This window comes from Podarcis tiliguerta (assembly GCF_965153285.1).
Source record: "Podarcis tiliguerta genome assembly, chromosome: 8".
Lineage (NCBI taxonomy): Eukaryota > Metazoa > Chordata > Lepidosauria > Squamata > Lacertidae > Podarcis > Podarcis tiliguerta.
The window spans coordinates 71,303,930-71,325,316 of record NC_139541.1 but is presented as its reverse complement, the minus strand read 5'-3'; the positions used below and the strand labels follow the sequence as shown (position 1 = coordinate 71,325,316).

General features: G+C 46.4%; 1 protein-coding gene across 1 annotated transcript; it reads right to left on the bottom strand.

Annotated features, from left to right (window-relative positions):
- Positions 1-104: 104 nt before the first annotated feature.
- On the bottom strand, positions 105-18,150 carry LOC310684602 (uncharacterized protein). The gene is made up of 6 exons (XM_083455989.1): positions 17,387-18,150; positions 15,749-15,901; positions 14,141-14,269; positions 5,676-5,828; positions 3,469-3,597; positions 105-627 (listed from the first exon to the last, which is right to left on the bottom strand). The coding sequence occupies exons 1-6, from the start codon at positions 17,562-17,564 to the stop codon at positions 533-535; spliced, it is 837 nt and encodes a 278-aa protein (XP_083312115.1). The 5' UTR covers positions 17,565-18,150; the 3' UTR covers positions 105-532.
- Between the last annotated feature and the right edge of the window lie 3,237 nt (positions 18,151-21,387).

Sequence of the window (21,387 nt, the reverse complement as noted above, 5' to 3'; positions counted from 1 at the left end):
AAGTGGTTGCACTAGTGACGTGGTGTTTGCATGTTAATTGTGAATTTCAAAATAACACACCATTAAAAAATTGAAACTGCACCTACATGAACCATACAATAAACCACATGCCTGGGAATTATATTTATAAAATATAATGCAATCTAAACATTAGAAATATGTGTCCATATGAGTTCTGCCAAGAGAAATATATTGATTGATTTTAACAAAGAGGAGTTCAGGTGGGAGAGGGGTATTTCACTGAAGAGGAAAAATATCTCCCCAAGTAATGCTCTTTCCAGGATTACTGAGCAGCACTGAGACACAAAGGGATTACTCAGCAGTGTCCAAAGTGTTGTAGGCAAAAAGAAGTTTTTCTGATGGATTGCCATGTCAAAATGAGTCCAGGCAGAGGAGATCTCAAAGGAGATGAAGATTGTGACCTGCCCTGCTTGAGGTCACTTCACAGCTTCACATGTTCATGGAGCAAATAGGTCTGGGGGTTTAGAGTCCACTTTCTTCGGAGAGCGATGGAGCTCGCAGGCCTTGGCTTCTAGGCTGTCTCCTCCGGCTTTTGCGTATCTTCAACACGTCCTGAGCTTGCAACCTCCCAGAGTGAAAACTTGTGGACCAAACCATTGTAAACAGCTGGAAGAGAAAGCAGCAAAAAGAAATTGGAAATTGTTTCTTTTGCTTTCTTTTATTACATAACAAAAAACCAGCATTACTATAAAACCCAACCTCCTATGTAGTGGTCGAATTACATCAGAACTTATTTTTCCTTAAGTTGCCGTATTCCAGTTAACGTGGCAGCTCCCATTACCACATGCAAACACAGCAACCGAAATATTTTATAACATGGAGGAGGTCTCACATTCTCCTCTTTTGCGCTGTGCATAATAATGTATTTCCGTTAGAAATTGTGAGGAACACTCAGGGCACTTCCAAATGAACTGTGTATTGAGCATAAGGAAGTAAGAAAAGGTGTGCTGGATCAGTCCACCATCCTGTTCTGAGAGTGGCCAACCAAAGGCCTAGGAGAAACCATCAAGCACAAGAGCATACTCCCCACTTGATATTCCCAGCAACTTGCTCTAGGACATGTTGGGATACTGCCAGGGAGACATAGTCCATCTTGACTCCACGTCGTCTCCGGACGCCCATCGATCTCCCACAGACACGCAGTATCAGCAATTAGCGACATGAGCTCCAGAAATAGCTTTGGCACATTCCAGAACTGATGCACGCTCTTATCAGTAGAGTTTGCACAGCGAAAGATGCACACAGGAGAGCATTATATAGAAGTTTATTCTGCGTTGATCAGAACAAAGAAAAACGTGACTGCCTGCTTGAGAGTTTCCGGCAGAGAGAGAGAAAACAAAAGCAAAGACACAACATAAACATCCTGTGAGACAGGAAATGCGCAGGCTGTGACACAAACATCCTGCTCCCTTTTAAGGTGGAACGGAAATATCCTAACAGGACATTCATCGAGATTTGTTTTCAGGGAGATCAGGTGATGTTGGCTACTGAGTTAGCATTTATGCTGATTTGTTTGCAGGGAGCTGAGATGATGTTTATGCTGCATTTTGCCCATCAATTTTCTTATCACCAAAAGTCTGGTCTTTGGGAGAAGCTGGTTTGTTGCAAAAGACGACCAGACCAGCTTTTACTGAACTTGTTAGTATGTGATTGAATCCCATCCTAAAATAGCAACCGCTTGGAAACATCAGCAGAAGCTGTTCTTCACATGTAGCAGGGGTGCCATCTGGGGGAAGGGCAGGGGAGCTGAGGCTGCCCCCCCCCCCCGAAAAAAAATTCAAGGAGGGGACCGGGCCCCCTCAATATTATGCAGCAACCGTGTGCATGCCATGTGGGCAGGCAGTACGGTGTGTTCATGTCCCTTGTGCATGACATGTCAGCACATTGCACAGCATGTGTGAGTGATGTCGGCACATTGCACAGCATGCATTCATGCATGGCATGAGCACATCACATGACACTGGCCCCCTCAATCGCCAGGGCAGCAGTCAGAGGCAGATGCAAAAATGAGACAGCAGTCATTGGCAGATGATACAACTCTGATGGCAGAAAGTGAGGAGGAATTAAAGAACCTTTGAATGAAGGTGAAACAGGAGAGCGCAAAATATGGTCTGAAGCTCAACATCAAAAAAACTAAAATCATGGCCACTGTTCCCATCACCTCCTGGCAAATAGAGGGGGAAGAAATGGAGGCAGTGTGAGGTTTTACTTTCTTGGGCTCCATGATCACTGCAGATGGTGACAGCAGCCACGAAATTAAAAGATGCCTGCTTCTTGGGAGAAAAGCCATGACAAACCTAGACAGCATCTTAAAAAGCAGAGACATCGCCTTGCTGACAAAGGTCCATATAGTTAAAGCTATGGTTTTCCCAGTAGTGATGTATGGAAGTGAGAGCTGGACCATAAAGAAGGCTGATTGCCGAAGAATTGATGCTTTTGAATTATGGTGCTGGAGGAGACTCTTGAGAGTCCCACAGACTGCAAGAAGATCAAGCCTATCCATTCTGAAGGAAATCAGCCCTGAGTGCTCACTGGAAAGACAGATCCTGAAGCTGAGGCTCCAATACTTTGGCCACCTCATGAGAAGAGAAGACTCCGTGGAAAAGACCCTGATGCTGGGAAAGACTGAGGGTACAAGGAGAAGGGGACGACAGAGGATGAGATGGTTGGACAGTGTTCTCGAAGCTACAAACATGAGTTTGACCAAACTGCGGGAGGCAGTGGAAGACAGGAGTGCCTGGCGTGCTCTGGTCCATGGGGTCACGAAGAGTCGGACACGACTAAACGACTAACCAACAACAAGGGAACCACATAGCAGACCAATAAGCCTGCAAAATTGGCAGCAATTCATTAGGAAAATCTCCTGCTCAAGCCCCACTAAAATAAAGATGATCTACACAAGTACATTTCACCATTTTAGAACACTTATGCCCAAGGAAAGAGCCCCTTGTGAGTTATAAATAGGTACAGTGTCAAAGGTATACAATGGGCTCCTTGTTATGTTCAAGGCCACATTCACACCATCTATTTAAAGCAGTATCATACCATTATAAATAGGCATGGCTTCTCCCAAAGGATTCTGGGAGCTGTAGTTTGTTAAGGGTGCTGAGAGCTGCTAGGAGACCCTCTATTCCCCTCCCAGAGCTACAGCTCCCAGAGTAGTTAAACAATCAATCCTTCTTCATGGGGAACGCTGAAACTAGAAGCACATGAAAGAGAAGGCATAGATAAAGCAAAAAGTCAAAATCTTAGACTTCTCAACCACCACAGTGAGCAACACAGTTTCCTACAAGGAAAGGAATATAATTGATGGTGCGGTCTATGATTTATATTGTGATTTTATTCTGTGAACTGCCCTGAGACCTCCGGGTATAGTGCAGTATATAAATTTGAAGAAGGAGAAGGAGAAGAAGATGATGATGAAGAAGCCCCCCCACTGATACTTACCTGCCAAGAAGGAAAAAGCAGAGGTGAAACAGCTTAAGTAAAAAGCAAATTTCCCAGAAGGATGTGCAGAGTCTGACTTCCGATCAACTTGGAGCCCAAATACCACCACAGCAATTAGCGAACAGATTGCTACAAAACACAAAGGAGATACTTAGAATTCCATTTTGATAAATGATGGAGAAATCTGTTGTTTAACTCCAGCTCCCATAATCCTTGACTGTGGGCCATGCCGGCTGGAGCTGGTTGGGGCTGAAGTCCAACAAAATCTGGAGAGCCACAGGTTCCCCACCTCTGGCCTCTGTATGATATTATTAGAAACCTGAAAGAGGGGGGAATTCTTAAACTCTAATGCATGGTCCCTAAGTAGTTTTGAGGCAGAGTGTGCATGAAAGTGCTTGTATTAATGGAAGGGGCAGAAAATACCCAAATGTGTTATGTTTGGGGAATTTTTTTTGCAAAAGATGTTTGCTCATGAATTTTCATGATTAAAAAAACAGCAACACAAGCTGATACAGAAATGGGGTGAACTGAAAGATTGGAAAAATGTGAATCTGACAGACAGGACCTTCTTACTGATGGCCCTTGGCTCAAATTCAGCCTCTCAGGGGGCTAATTTCACCTTTCCTCCGCCAACATTTTAAAAATTATCAAAACTGTTCTGTTTAAGATGTGCTTTATATTATACATGACCCTTAGAATGCTGCTTTTTCAAAAAGGTAAGGCTGCAATTCAACCCTTTGCTGAAACTGGGGTGAGGTGGAGGTTGGATGGGACATAGGTCTCCCCACCCCTGCCAGCCCAACAGAGCTCTGCTGGCCTCTATCCATGGAGTGATGCTGACATCACGCCTCTGGCACCGAGCTTCCAGATCTACACAATAAAATCTAACCTGTGGCAGCCTGGCAAAAGCCTTCAGTGAGATTATGCTGTGTTCTGGTCTGATGACAGGACCAATGTGGGGTGGGGTGTGTGGATTTCTGGATCGCGGACAGCTCCAAGTGAGCAACTTAATCCAACAAACCCAACAAAGGCACAAAGCTACACCTGCAGCAACTGCAAGCTGTCTTCCTCGTTGGAAGAGAAGGTACAGCACCTTGAGGTCCACCTATTCACATTTCAAGCTACTGGCCAAGATGTGGAATTTCTCAACACAGCAGAGTCAACTGTCCTGGAACAGTGGCACAGGGAGGAGGAAGATTCCCCATTGCAGGTGATGAAGCCCTGGAGGAAAGTGGCACATGGAAACAGGACTGCCAGGAGCCATACTGTGTCACTGGAGCTGCAAAATTGGTTCCATGCTGTCACGTCGGACCAATTCTGGACCAAAGGGGCAAGGACAGCAGTTTGCAGACCTCAGAATAAACTGAGGTGGTTGTGGAAGCCATAGTGCACAGAACTATTCCTGCCACTCCCCAGAGGAGGAAGAGATGTTTCACTGCTCTTCCCTAAAAACAGTTGCATCTCCAGCTAGACTGGTGACTGGGAGCGGCCACTGAGACCATATAACACCGGTCCTGAAAGACCTATGTTGGCTCCCAGTACATTTCTGAGCACAATTCAAACTGTTGGTGCTGACCTTGAAAGCCCTAAACGGCCTCAGTCCTGTGTACCTGAAGGAGCGTCTCCACCCCCATTGTTTTGCCCGGACACCGAGGTCCAGCTCCATGGCCTTCTGGCGGTTCCCTCACTGCAAGTTTACAGGGAACCAGGCAGAGCACCTTCTTGGTAGTGGCGCCCACCCTGTGGAATGCCCTCCAAACAGATGTCAAGGAAATAAACAACTATCTGACTTTTAAAAGGCATCTGAAGGAAGCCCTGTTTAGGGACGTTTTTAATGTTTGGTGTTTTTAATATTCTGTTGGGAGCTGCCCAGAGTGGCTGGGGAAACTCAGCCAGATATTTATAACCAGATATTTATAACCAGATATTTATTTATAATCCCCAACCACTCTGGGTGGTTCCCAGGAGAATATTAAAAACACGATAATAAATTTAATTTAATAAATTGTTATTAAAGTAATATTGTTATGCGGTACAATTTTGGCCACATCCACACCTTGCATTTGTCATACCATATCAATCCCTCTTCCCAGGGAACTCTGGGAATTGCAGCTCCTTGAGGGGAACAGGGAGGCTCCTTTCAACTCACAGTGCCTGTCACAAATTACAGCTTTGTCATATGTATATTTATGCACTTTCCATGATACCTGCAATGAAGCTGAAGATGGAAATAAGCAGAGGTCTGCTAAGAAAGGGAGAGGAGCAGCGAACAATCCACTCCCATGGCATTGATAATGCCAAAGCTGCGAAGGACATAATGAGAGCAAGTATCATGAAGATCCGGGTGATATTCAGGGATACTATAAGGAGAGAGAGATAAAAAGGAAAGATATTGTGAAAACGGAGGCGAATTCCCAGCCTTTTCTTCCCCCTTGCAAGAGCCTGGTCACAGCCACATCAGTTTGTACTCATGGGGAAATTGGTCGGATCTATCATTTGGCCTTTACACTTGCTTGTTCCTTTGGTGCTACTTCAAACAGAACAAATTCAGTGACTTCACATGGAATATACAATTGATTTTCAGTTGGAAAGTATGGGTTACATCCCAGTGCTGACCCTACTAAGAGCAGACCCATTGAAATGGATTCATCTTTGTAAGAACCCATCTACACTATACATTTAAACTACTGTGACACCATTTTAAACTGTCATGGCTTCCCACAGAGCATCCTGGGAAGTGTAGCTCATTTAGGATGGTGAAAGTTGTTAGGAGACCCCGATTCTCCCACAGAGCTATAAATGGCAGTGAGCTTTAACCAATGGTCCCTCTTCCCAGGGAACACTCAGAAGTTACCGTGCCCATTGTATAATGTGCAATAGAATAACTTGTGTACCTTTCTTATTTGGAGATGCGTATGATTCAAATGTATGCATCCCTATTTCAAGTTCTAGATGGTTTGCCAGCTACAGACAGAAATGACTGAGTAACTGCATTCTATTCCTGGTAAATTCCAGATTGGACTACTGCAATGCACTCTATGTGGGGCTCCCCTTGAAGATGGCTCAGAGGCTGCAACTTGTGCCAAATGTCATCTGGGATGCCTGCGAGGACCCATATTACACCTATCCTGAAGCATCTGCACTGGCATCCCATTTGCTTCTGAGCCCAATTCAAGGTGCTTACATCAATGCAGGGGCAGCCAATATCTTGCCCTCCAGATGTTGTTAGAATCCAGGTCCCATTCATCTCTGACTGTTGGCCTGCTATGCTGTTTGGGGCTGATGGGAAACCGAGTTCAGTTCAATGACATGGCTGCTCCAACATTAATGCAGAAAGGGTAAACAACTTGGGCCCCAGATTGCATTTGAGTTTTAAAAGTAGGAAGGAGCTGCTCAGCACCAGAGTATTTGTACATGCATTGGCAAAGTCCCATGAAATCCAAGAGTTGTGCCCCCAACATCCTTTGGGACATTGCAAGGGATGCTGGGAGGACAGACCATATACTGCAGCTAATTAGAGTAGCAAAACATTTGAGGACAGACCTCTAGAGCAAGTGTGGGGAAGCGTCATGCCTCCAGAAGTTGCTTAACTCCCACCATCCCTAGTCATTGGCCATGCTTGTTGGGGCTGTTCCCCACACCTGATCAAGACCTTTATTTTGCAAAGGAAAATGCTGCCCCTATTCTCTCTCATACTTTCAAATGCATGCTCAAATGACGCAGGTCTACTTTCATATGTTAATATAACAACAATATTGGTTTTCGTTGCACCTTATATATTGGGTCCTGGTTTGAAATGTCAAGCCCAGGGGCAAAATATGGCCCTTCAACCCTTTCCATCTGGCCTTCAGATTCTCTTCACAGGTCAGCATCCTGCTGGGTCCTGGTTTGCATCTTTCTTGGATATCCCACCCTCACCCCCGGCTGCAATTTGTCATTGAACATGTATAACACCTTTTTGCATGCCTGGATGGAGGTCAGAGAGGGATGTGCAGGTGTCTGTAGAAGCTAGGCTCTTGTACAAAGATAACATGGTGCCCCAACCACTTTTGCCTCTGGCCCCACCCACATGTGCCACCCCCCAAGGTTGCTGAAAAGGTTGAGCTAACAACAGTTCCCTAACCCCGCCATATACCATACCATCACGAGTTCCTGTGGGTTGGCATCCATATTTGTCTGAGCAGAGGAGCCAGAGTCCTATAACAAAATGGTCCACATCTGCAATATAGGAAGTCCAGGTGGGAGATGCATGGGCAATGACGAGTTGCAGAAAATTAATCATGGAAAAGATAATGCTGGTGCTTCTGTAGAAAGGACCCGAGGCCACGAATGGCATCTCCACGATTTCCTTCCAAACTAATCTTCCTTTTGCCTCAACTGCAGCCTTAGACAGATAGAGGGGAGCTGGCCAGGGAGGTCTGGAACAGGAGGGACACCCTCCACCCCACCATGGGGATAGCAGCACCCAGTTCTTGCCAAGGGTGGCAGTTTTATACGCCTCCCTCCACTCTGGCCTCCAACTGCCATGGAACTTCCATTCTGCTTCTGGAACAGAGCAGTATGGAATGCTTCTCAAGAAGTTATGACTGAACCACCTTTGAGATGCCAGGTCATTGCTAAGTAACATGGGAGGCTGCCTTAGGCATGTTTAACCCAATGCTCTGCAATGTCTACATGGACTGCAATCCAGCAGATGTCTTGGACTACAATTCCCATCAGCCCCAGCCAGCTTGGAAGTTTAGTCTGGAACACCTAGAACAGGGGGTGGAGATTCTGTGAATCCCCCACGTCAGGTGGAAGGACACCGAGTTATACTTGGTCAATTGGCTGTTTACTGTTCTCTTAAGTCAACCTTCCTCAACCTGTGGGTCCCCAGATGTTGAACTACGACTCCCATCACCCCTAGCTAGCAAGGCCAGAGCTCAGGGATGATGGGAGTTATAGTCCAAAAACATCTGGGGACCCACAGGTTGAGAACCACTGCCTTAAGTGGAGCTGAGACAGTCTCGACACAGATGCACACTCTTCCCTTCCCTTGTCCTAAGAGAAAGCCTCCTGTAGGCTTATCTAAAGCAGTCCTGCCAGGGTGTTCCATGGAATGCTGTCAATGAATCAGCTGAATCACCAGTACTTGTGTGGAGCTGGAATTCAATCACCAAAGGTTCAATGGGCAATAAGGATGCAGGTCTGGTCTGTGCATAATGCTAAGCCATCCTTCACCAACTTGGCCCCTTTCACTAACAGGGCTCTTTGCTCAACCCTTAGGCCAGATGTGGGAGAACCTTTGGTTCTCCAGGTGTTTCTGAACTACAACTCCTATCATCCCTGGCCATTAGGCATGCTTACTGGGGCTGGTGGGAACTGTAGTTTAGGTTTCCTCTTAGATCAAGGAAAGAGAGGAGAGTGTGTCTCTGGGAAGATTGGTTGGGCTCCACTTAAGGGAACCGTGAAGAGCTCATTCACCATGACTGATTACAACTCAGTGTCCTTCCAGCTGCAGCGGTGGAGGGAGAACTTGAGAGAAGAAGAGGGTGACAGTTACATAGCTTACCCTCAAAGCTCATCAAGACTCAGGCTAGGTGCACACTGTTACTTATCTGCAAACCAAAGATCAAAGGGGAAAGATAACAAGAGCCGTACATTCTGTGCTGTGCTTACAAAGTACCCTGGTGCTGTTAACAAAGTACCCTTAAAATACAGTTTTTTTCTGCGGGTAGCAGCTACCTGCCTCTTGCTTTTTTGGGGGGGGCACTCAGGGGAATGAGGGGCTAAATCAGCCCTCAGCTATTTTTGGACTCCAACTCCCATCAGCCACTGCAAGAATGGCCATCGGTCAGAGATGACAGGAGCTGTGGTCCCGCCATATCTGGAAGGCTCCAGATTCTGCTTCCCTCCACTAAACAGCTGAAGAGGAACTGTGAGGGAAAACTGTTTTAATTGGGGTTGATTTGGATGGGGAATTATTTAAGAACCACGGGTGGCGCTGTGGGTTAAACCACAGAGCCTAGGACTTGCTGATCAGAAGGTTGGCGGTTCAAATCCCCGCGACAGGGTGAGCTCCTGTTGCTCGGTCCCTGCTCCTGCCAACCTAGCAGTTCGAAAGCATGTCAAAGTGCAAGTAGATAAATAGGTACCGCTCCGGCGGGAAGGTAAATGGCGTTTCTGTGCGCTGCTCTGGTTCGCCAGAAGAGGCTTAGTCATGCTGGCCACATGACCCAGAAGCTGTATGCCAGCTCCCTTGGCCAATAAAGCAAGATGAGCAGCGCAACCCCAGAGTCGACCACGATTGGACCTAATGGTCAGTGGTCCCTTTACCTTTTAACTCCACAATTGATTTGGTTTTCTTGTTGGTACTGTACTTGGGTTTTTTTTGGGGGGGGGCAGATTTTATATCGGATTTTTTTTTTGTATATATTGTATTATGCTTTATTATGTGATTCACTCACTTTGTAAATATTATTTTCCCATACTTCTGTGAATTTCAAGAATCCTCCAGGCATGCTTCCAACTTCCTCATATTCCTCAGCGGCCCCATTTTGGCTACAAATGTACAGCCCTCTTCACCCAAGTTTGATATTAGATATTACCTGCCTAAAGGTACCCCTGACCATTAGGTCCAGTCATGGCCGACTCTGGGGTTGCGGTGCTCATTTTGCTTTATTGGCCAAGTGAGCTGGCGTTTGTCCGCAGACAGCTTCCGGGTCATGTGGCATGACTAAGCCGCTTCTGGTGAACCAGAGCAGTGCACGGAAATGCCATTTACCTTCCTGCTGCAGTGGTACCTATTTATCTACTTGTTCTTTGACGTGCTTTCGAACTGCTAGGTGGGCAGGAGCAGGGACTGAGCAACAGGAGCTCACCCCATCGCGGGGATTCGAACTGCCGACCTTCCGATCTGCTAGCCCTAGGCTCTGTGGTTTAGACCACAACGCCACCCGCGTCCCCATCTATCTGCCTAGTTATTTATAAATATACCCTACACACACACACACACACACACCATCACACAGACAAAATGGAGAGGATCCCAATGGCATAACAAGAAAGTATTCTGGTTAGTAAAGGAATATTTAATAGCAATAGATGGGGTGGGAGTTACACGTCTATCCACTGAAGTACAGTCAGCAGGAACATATCGAGTGAATGGATGTTTAACATAGGGGACGAGAGTCCAGGTAACAAAAGGAATATTTCATTGATCAAGAAAAGTGCTCCTGAAGTAAAATGTTCTCCAGTGTTGCTGAGTAGCACAAAGCAAGGAAGGGAGATCTTCGGTAGTTCCCAAAGTGTTCAGAAAATCAAAGAGTCCTCCCAACTGCATGGCAGAGGACATCTCAAAGAAGCTGGTGCAGATGGTGAACTGCCCTGCAAGGATGAGGCTCCTCCACTGAGCATGCGCACACGATGAGATGAATTTGGACATTAAGAACCTGGTTCGTTCAGAGCAGAGAAGGCCGCACAGCCTTATGTCTTTCTGGAAGCAGCACAGGTGTTTCGATATCCGGGCCAACGTGAGTGGTTGACGTTCCTGTCCCCCACACTGAGAACTTGTAGCACAAGAAGTTGTAAATACCTGGGAGAGAAGTGGTGGAAAGAGGCTTAAAATTGTGAGGAGCACTTCGCAGGTGTTTAGCACCAGCAGACAGTGGCTGCCTCTATTGTGAGGTGAAGGGGCACCACTCTGGCAGCCAACTAGCCATGATGGCATTGCGCTGCCTCCACTGTCGGAGGCAGCCATGCATCTGAATAGCCATGCAGGAAACCACAGGAGGGGAAAAGAGCTCTTGTGCTCAAATCCTGCTTGCGGGTTTCCTGCAGGCCTCTGCAGTGGCGTAGCGTGGGTGGTGCAGGGGGGGCTGGACGCACCGGACGCAACATCTGGGGGTTAGGGTTAGGGGGCGCAAATCCACGGGTTAGGGGGCGCAAATCCACGGGTTAGGGGGTGCAAATTACTTGCCTTGCCCCGGGTGCTGACAACCCACACTACGCCACTGGGCCTCTGGTTAGCCCCTGTGGGAACAGGATGCTGAACTAGATGAAATGAAATACTTTATTGTCACTTGTACAACTTGTATACAGTGAGATTACACGAGCATCCCCCACTCAGCTCTCTTAGTCTTAATTCTCCTTACTGACGCACACCCACCAAATCCGAAAGTCAGTTGCCCTGTTGTTATCTTTTCATTCATCAGCCTAACAGCCCACGGATAGAAGAAGAAGAAGAAGAAGAAGAAGAAGAAGAAGAAGAAGAAGAAGAAGAAGAGTTTGGATTTGATATCCCACCTTTCACTCCCTTTAAGGAGTCTCAAAGCGGCTAACATTCTCCTTTCCCTTCCTCCCCCACAACAAACACTCTGTGAGGTGAGTGGGGCTGAGAGACTTCAAAGAAGTGTGACTGGCCCAAGGTCACCCAGCAGCTGCACGTGGAGGAGCGGAGACGCGAACCCGGTTCCCCAGATTACGAGACTACCGCTCTTAACCACTACACCACACTGGCTGTTCTTTACACTGTTGGTGTGACTAATCATGCTTCTATATCTTCTGCCCGAGGGCAGGAGATCAAGAAAGTGCCAGCCAGGGTGTGAATCATCCCTAAGAATTTTCCTCTCTCTCTTGAGGCAACGTTCTTCCTCAATGTCATCCAGTGGATTTACGGGACAGCCCATAATATCTTGTGCTGTATTCACCACCCTCTGTAGGCACTTCCTATCAGTTGAGGTCAAACCAGCATAGCACACCGTGATGCAGTATGAAAGGACACTTTCTATTATGGACCAGTCGAAGGAGATCATCAAATGTTGATTGACATTGTTCTTTCGCAATACTCTGAGGAGATGGAGCCTCTGTTGGGCTTTCCTAACCACCTGGGTTGTATTGATTTTCCAAGTAAGGTCTTCACTGAGATAAACTCCTAGGAATTTAAAGGAAGAGACTCTCTCCACATAGCCCTCCCTGATGTACAGCAGGGCTAGTTTTCCATTGCCCTACCCAGCAGGTTCTTATGTTAACTTGAGGTGCCTGGAGAGCGGCAGACCTTAGACAGATGGGAACCTCAGCATAGCTGCATATTACATATTAAGCCTGGGGCGGGCAAACCTTTTCAGACAGAGGGCCACAGTCCTTTCTGAGCAACATGCCGGTGGTGGGCTGGACCAGAGGCAAAAGAGGCAGAGCAACTACAGTCAAACCTCAGTTTTTCAATGTCTCTTCTGTTTTGGAAGCCGAATGTTGAAAACCGTGAAGTGAATGCTTCTGTTTTCGAATGCACCTCGGAAGTCGAATGGCTTTCTCAATTTCCCCCATTGAACTTGCTGACAGCCCTTTGATCCTTGGTTTTCAAATGTTTCGGAAGTTGAACTTCCGGACTTCCGGAATGGATTATGTTCGCAAAGTGAGGTTCTACTGTACAGTGGTACCTCAGGTTAAGAACGCAATTTGTTTTGGAGGTCCGTTCTTAACCTGAAACTGTTCTTAACCTGAGGTACCACTTTAGCTAATGGGGCCTCCCGCTGCTGCCGCCCTGCCGCCGCCGTGTGATTTCTGTTCTCATCATAGTTGTCAGCTTTCAGATTTGAAAATCAGCAGCCTCACCTGTCCCAGGGACAGTCTACAGGATATCTAACAATCTGGGATAGCAGCAGGAAGCAGTGGGAAACAGCACTGGAATAAGGGAATTTCCCACACAAAAAAGGGAATGTTGACAGCTATGGTTCTCATCCTGAAGCAAAGTTCGTACTATTTCTGGGTTAGCGGAGTCTGTAACCTGAAGCATCTGTAACCTGAAGCGTCTGTAACCTGAGGTTCCACTGTAATGTAAATTTTACCTTTGTAAAGGAGGCAGGTTCCACACACACTCAAATACCCCTCTCTGTCCTGCACTGAGCCAAGCAAGAGGCATTCTCAAGGCCAATTCAAGGACACCTTCCAATCAGGCAAAAACCCTTGGAAGGAGAAGCAGGGGCTGTGAAGGGTGTAGCCTTGGGAGAGGGGATGTCTCTGAGGAGGAGGAGATGTAGCCCAGTGCCAATGAGAGATGCCTGGGGCCCACATTTGGCACCTGAACCTGACATTCCCTATTCCTCTCTTTCTTTCATCCTCTGACGAAAAAGAGGTGTGTATTGCCAGCCTAGTGAAGGGCATCTTTCTCTAAATACGCATTTGACCTCACCCGCGGTTTCCTAGAGGTGTTATATGATCTCTCAAGCACACACACAAATATGGCAGTACAGTGGTACCTCGGGTTAAGAACGTAATTCATTCCGGAGGTCCGTTCTTAACCTGAAACTGTTCTTAACCTGAGGTATCACTTTAGCTAATGGGGCCTCCTGCTGCCACTGCGCCGCCACTGCATGATTTCTGTTCTCATCCTGAAGCAAAGTTCTTAATCCGAGGTACTTTTCTGGGCAACTAGGGACTCAGCTACATTAGTAAAGGAACAATGATTTGAATGTGCTATAAATATAATTTATACACGTTTTCCATATATTTTTTAAACGATCTAATTTCTGACTTATTTATATTGGGGGTGTTTCCTGTGTACCCTAGCAGCCTACAGAGCCGATTTGGCTCCCTTTCCTATCTTTGGCCCGCCAGAGAGTGACATACCAACACAGGAGATTTCACAATATTAATCTTAGCCTTTCAGGAATAATGTTCATCCCTTCACACTCACCTGTCAAGAAACACAGGATGCAGATGCCACAGCTTAAGTAGAAAGCCCATTTCTTAGGAGGAGGCACAGTTGTTGATAACTGGTTGACTTTGATGTGAAACACCACCACAGCAACCAGCACAAAGATTCCTGTGGAATTAATTGATTGTTTGATTAATAGAGGTATTCCTGTCTCGTTAAATATCAAGGCACCTTTAAAACATAAAAGCACCATATATATGTAGAGATTGTCGGGATCTCCGCTCGGCCAAGCTGATAAAGCTCATTTTCTTCCCCCAAGCCGTTCGGAATTGCCTCCCGACGAATAACGACCTGAGCCTTTGATAAGGCCTCAGGCACATTCTTCATCCAGCAGAGTTTCCAGCACAGGTTGTAAGCAAAGCATGAAGCACTTGCAATTGAAGCTGCAACATGTTAGAGAATGTGTTCAGAAAGGACTCGTAATGGTGTCCTACATGCCAGGTAATGAAATTCCTGCTGATTTATTGTCCAAGGTTGTTCCAAGGGATCAACACTGTACCTATGTACAGAAACTGGGTTTGTATTGAGATTGTACTGACACGCTGCCCAGTGGTGTTCACAGAAACTAACAGAGATGGTCATTAAGGGGATGGACTAAACAAAAATCACATTGCTGTAAAGGCCTTGCTGGCACAAAAACATATTCAAGAGACACCTGAAAGTCAAAAATGAGGATGCTTGCCAGATCTCTGCTAGAAGAGCGTTCCACAGCATGAGACCGCCATCTAGCTGAATCTACTTGGACCTCCATAGCATGGGAGACAGCCTTGACTGAGTTGGGAAATAAGGTCTCAAACCGTCTTTAAGGTATCCTGGAGCCCAGCTTTCAGCACAAGAACCAGGAAACTGACCCCATACCATACCGCTGGTGTCTTAGCCAAAGTGTCAAATGCTACTGGCCAATGGCCATCTGCCCCAATCAGCAGTCCAGCCACTGCATTCTCCAGTTATAGCCATAGCTGGCATGCCAGACGAAGCTGGCAAAAGACACTCCCAGCCACAGGGGTCATTTGGGCCTCTAATGGCAGGTATGTATACAGGAGAGTACCCTCCAGCTCTGTACCTGCTTCCTTAGAGGGATGGAAACCATGTCAGAACAGGCAATGGGCCCATCTTGCAGACCCAGGAACCACCCACCCACAGGGTCTATTGACCCTCATCCAGTCCACCGCTGCAATACAGCAGCAGTGCAGGGCTTGCACAACGTCTGCTGATTCAGAAATTGTGGAGAAATAGAGATGTGCACTCCAAAATGCCAAATAGCTGCTCCAAAAAGCTTCATATACTGCAGACAAAATGGTGGCCCACAGGAACGTGTAGTCCACACCCTTCAACTGTCTCGTTTTGAGCAGGACATCCTGGAATTACAGAAGCCACCCCAGCTTCTGATTGGACCCTGGAATATCCCCCCTTTTTGTCTGCCATCGCGACAGAGTGACAGACCAAAAAAACTGGGGGGGGGGGAGTTTCGTGCTCTCACACGAATCATTGGCTTGCACCAGAGCACCAGACCAAAGCAAACTCCACGCAAAAAGCGATAGGATGCAAACAACGCCCACCTAAAATTTATTCAGTTCACAATGGTACCTGCAAGGAAGTTGAAGATGGAAGTAATCAGGGATTTGGGAGGAAAGCAATAGTTGCAGTGGATGATGTGGTCCCATTCCACTGCCCATAGCATAGCTGAGACAGATGCAAGTGTTGCTAGCACCATGAAGCTTCGTATGAGGTCCAGGTGCACTAAAAGAAAAAGGGGGAATTTTGTGAAAGTTATTCTTCTCTTCCATCATCCAAAGGTGGGGAGGAGTGGAGGTTTGGCTAACTGGAAAGGTGGGGCAACAAAGATTTTATTCTATGGCTCTCTAGTTGTGGGGTGTGGTCGGCAATGGGTCTGAATCAATTCATAACGACACAGATTAAACAAATATATTTCCCAGGGTTCCTGCCCCCCTCCCCCAAGAAAAACCCAGTGGGAGCTTGTCATTATACAAAGCAGTTCCCTTTCCTACGAAATTTAGACCTGGAGCACTCAAAACGAGGTGTGGTATTTGAAATAATGTGGTGTAAAGGGAGAACATGTGTATCTCCCATGCAAAAACATGTAGGACTTAGATGCATATCTCTCCATAGAGGTGGGAAGAGGGGCAAGGGGGCTGGCAAAGGATGAACCATAATCCACAGATTGCCAGCTTTAAGAGAGAGGGAGGATTTCTAACATTTGTAGTGCCTGAGATTTAAGACAGGATATTCTCAGAGTGGTTTAACAATCAGTTACTCTTCTCAGGAAACTCTGGGAACTGCAAGTCTGGGAGGGGAAGAGGGAGTCTCCTAACAGCACTCAGCACCCATAACAACAAACCACAGCTCCCAGAATTATTTGGGGGAAGCCATGGCTTTTGAAAGCGGCACCACAGTGCTTCAAATGTACGGTGAATACGGCATTGTGTCTGTGTTGTTTTCCGATAAGCGGCTAGGACCTTTGGGCAAGCTTTTTGCTGCTTTGGGTGAGACAGAGTCCTGGGCATCGTGGTAAGCGACGCAGCAGCAAACAAGCATGAAGCCAAAACCCAGGCAACAGTAGAAGATGGAGACATTAGTTGTACAGGCATGAACCAACAGGTGGCACTAGGCAGAGAAGTTAGAGGATGCAAACCGGATAATACAGCTAGTTATGTTTTACCTCTTCCAATACAGTGGCTTGGCTCTCTGCATAGTTGTCAACCTTCCCTTTTTTTGCAGGAAATTCCCTTATTTCAGTGCCATTTCCCGCTGCTATCCCGGATTGTTAGATATCCCGTAGACTGTCTCCGGGACAAGTGAGGCTGCTGATCCCTTATTTTCAAATCCAAAAGTTTACAGCTATGCTGCTGATCCCTTATTTTTGAGAATGCTGATCCCTTATTTTCAAATCTGAAAGTTGACAGCTATGGCTCTCTGTCAATCCTACATGATGTCAGAGCGGGAACTATGTCCCCTACAGTGTTCAGACACCCCCAAAAAGGAGAAAGCAGGGCACAGGTTAATGCTCAAGGAATCCAATCTTGCTGTTCTGGCTTCTGGGATAGCTATGCAGCCTGCACTCGCTCCATAAGACGCACACACATTTCACCTTACTTTCTAGGAGGGAAAAAGTGAGTCTTATAGAGCAAAAAAAATGGTATATTCTACATTCATATGTCAAACAAAACCACAATACTGATTTTTGTTTCGCCCCATCTACCATACCATCATGAGGTCTCAGGGGCTTGCATCCAAATTTTTCTGAGCAGATGGTCCAGAGGCCAGCATGATACTCGTCTACTTGAGAATCAGTCATCATCCAGCCATGAGATGCATGGACAATGAAGAGCAGCACAATGTGGAGGAGGGAAAGTGAAAAACCTATGGCCCTGTGCACAGACATTGGGCCTAAGTTAGGACAGGCTTTGCTTGTATTTCCCTTTAACCCAATCTTTGCCTTGCCCTAGAATTACACAGGAGGTGGGGGCAGGTAAAGTACAGAGCAAGAAGGGTCCTGGGATAATGTTTATCTCCTGTTACTTCTGTCATTCTAAGACTCCAACTGCCATGGAACTTCCATGGTCTTGGTAGAACAGAACCTGGGCAGGTTCATATGAGCATACCTGCAATGCTTCACTAAAGTGAAGGCCAAAGAGATTGGGGAGGGGGGTTGGAAACAAGGAACAAGCCTTTTCTGTGGTGGCTCCTTGGTTGTGGAATGCTCTCCCCAAGGGAGGCTCGCCTGGTACCATCATTACATGTCTTTAGACACCAGGCAAAAACATTCCTCTTTACCCAGGCCCATGGGTATTAAATAATCTATGTCCTACAGAAGTGTGGGTATTACTAATATTTCACCATTAAGCTGTCTGTCAATATGCTTTTTACTGTGTTTTTATCACTGAGGTCTTGTAATGTGTTTTCAGTGTTGTACACCACCCTGAGATCTTTTGATAAAGGGTGGTATATAAATTGGAAGGAGGAGGAGGAGAAGGTAGGAACTGTAACTATTAGCCTGGGATTATTATTATTATTATTATTATTAGTAAGGGGATATTGGGACGTGGATGGTGCTGTGGGTTAAACCACAGAGCCTAGGGTCAGCGTTTCAAATCCCCGCAATGGGGTGAGCTCCTGTTGCTCGGTCCCTGCTCCTGCCAACCTAGCAGTTCGAAAGTACGTTAAAGTGCAAATAGATAAATAGGTACCGCTCCGGCGGGAAGGTAAACGGCGTTTCCGTGTGCTGCTCTGGTTCGCCAGAAGTGGCTTAGTCATGCTGGCTACATGACCCGGAAGCTGTACACTGGCTCCCTCAGCCAATAAAGTGAGAAGAGCGCCGCAACCCCAGAGTTGGACACGACCGGACCTAATGGTCAGGGGTCCATTTACCATTTTAAAGGGGATATTATATACTGTAGTTCATTTCATGCAGTGATAGAGAAACTTTCCCCTCCACCAGCAGACCAAAACTGTTTCTGACCTACCCATCCTGGGTTTAATTTAACAGTAGGGTGGATGACAAATTCCATCACCTGACAGCACGATGACCCGCTACCAGCACACCTTCGCAGAGGGTTGCTCCAAGATCGGGAAGGTGGTGGCATTGAAACCCTTGCTGAAACAGAGCTTTCCCCCCTCCATTTTAGAAGGAGTTTCCATGCAAATTCTTTTCTGATTCTGGAACAAGGCAGACTCCCACTTGCGGGAATGTTCAGCGTGGCAGGAGAGGATATATTGTTTATTAATATCCTTTCTAACTTGCGCTAGCATGTTCCTTTACTTAGCAGAGTGCATTGCCCCTTTACACAGCAGAAAACTAGTTGCAAACTCTCTTGTGTTTCTTAAGACAATGCGCAATTCAATCTGGCTTGTCCAGATTGAAATGTGTTCTAATATTTTCCTGGTAAGACCCCTTGAATCCATCCTAAAAGAATAAAGACACCACAGTCTTATTCATAAGCAATAAAAATAAAGTTTACTCACAGTCAGGCAAAGCACAGTGTGATCCCTGAAGGCAGGCTTTAGGCTTAAAGTTACAAATGTATAAAAACAGGTTTACCCCATAAGGGAGATGACCTGGGGGACTGCTTGGCTGGCAGCCAGCAGTTCAATCCAGGAAGTTCGCAGGACAAAAGGAAGATGGAAAGAAGAGAGAGAGAGAGGCAGCATGCCTTGTCCTTTCACCAGGTCTGGAAAGGTCACGCCCACCCATTAGTCATATGCAAGGAAGGATGCTCCAGGCCAGGAAGAACAGGAAGTTTCAACTGGCTGTACTGAACATTCCCTTGCATGTCCACTCTAGGAAAACAAGGAATGTTGTATTTGACTGCTCCCAGTGGAAAACATTCCACACCACTGCCCATGCGCTGGTGGCTGGGGGGGAGTGCACCTTGTTCCAGCAAATGAGCAAGAGGCCCCACTTTAAGCTCCTTATTGCTCCTTTCAAGCCATGTGGGTACCTGCCCCCATACACATAATCACATTGGATGACAAATTCTGCCACCTGATGCTTTGCAGTCACATTGGGGAGCTTGGACCCTAAGGCCAGCATCACGCAAGGGCCTCCCGAAGTCTCCGTAGTGTTATATGTGCATTAATACATGTGCTTAAGAGAGATGCAAAGGAGCTGAAACCTGCTGCAAAGTCTACAAAATTTGGATCTATGAACAGAATGACAGAGAATTCCTATGCATATTTAATTCAGGGAAGAAGAAGAAGAATGCAAGGAGTAAGTAACTTTAAACTTCCAAATCTTCGGTGGGGGGGGGCGAGAATAAATTCCAAATCATTCTGGATGCATTCCATATCCATGCTGAGAAAGCTCAGCCTTTAGCCCCTTCCGTTTCCAAGGAATAGCTGCCGTTTGGCATCCCTTGGGGTACAACATTGTCCTCAAGCTGTTCTTCTTCTATTTCTTGGAACACTTGATAAAACAGGATTCCTACAGCTGTGGGAGAGAGAGAAATGTTTGTCAGAATGTCAGGGGGGAGAGGAAATACTAGGACTCAATTTCTTGACTTTAAGAAAGCCGACTTCATAAAACTTAGGGAAGTGCTGGGTGAGATCCCATGGACAGTAATACTAAAAGGAAAGGGAGTTCATGATGGCTGGGAGTTTGTTAAGAGGGAGATAGTAAAAGCACAACTTCAGGCAATACCAATGAGACGGAAACATGGAAGGTGCCTAAAGAAGCCAGGGTGGCTATCTAAAGAACTTTTAACTGAGTTAAGATTAAAAAAGGATGTGTACAAAAAATGGAAAAGGGGGGAAACCACCAAAGAGGAATTCAAACAAATAGCCAGCACGTGTAGACACAAAGTCAGAAAAGCTAAAGCACAGAATGAACTCAGGCTTGCTAGAGAGGTTAAAAGCAACAAAAAAGGCTTCTATGGGTATGTTCGTAGCAAAAGGAAGAACAAAGAAACAGTGGGGTCACTCAGAGGAGAAGATGGTGAAATGCAAACAGGGGACACAGAAAGGGCTGAACTCCTCAATGCCTTCTTTGCCTCAGTCTTCTCCGATAAAGAAAACAATGCCCGACCTGAAGAATTTGGAGCAAATGATTCAGCAGAGGAAACACAGCCCAGAATAACTAAGGAGATAGTACAAGAATACTTGGCTAGTTTAGATGTATTCAAGTCTCCAGGGCCAGATGAACTGCATCCAAGAGTATTAAAAGAACTGGCAGATGTGATCTCAGAACCACTGGCAGTCATCTTTGAGAATTCCTGGAGAACAGGCGAAGTCCCGGCAGACTGGAGGAGGGCAAATGTTGTCCCTATTTTCAAAAAGGGGAAAAGAGAGGACCCAAATAATTACCGCCCAGTCAGTCTAACATCAATACCAGGGAAGATTCTGGAGCAGATCATTAAGCAAACAATCTGTGAGCACCTAGAAAGGAATGCTGTGATCACCAATAGTCAGCATGGATTTCTGAAAAATAAGTCATGTCAGACTAACCTGATCTCATTTTTTGACAGAATTACAAGCCTGGTAGATGAAGGGAACGCAGTGGATGTAGTCTACCTTGATTTCAGCAAGGCATTTGACAAGGTGCCCCATGATATTCTTGTAAAGAAGCTGGTAAAATGCGGTCTTGACTATGCTACCACTCAGTGGATTTGTAACTGGCTGACTGACCGGACCCAAAGGGTGCTCATCAATGGTTCCTCTTCATCCTGGAGAAGAGTGACTAGTGGGGTGCCACAGGGTTCTGTCTTGGGCCC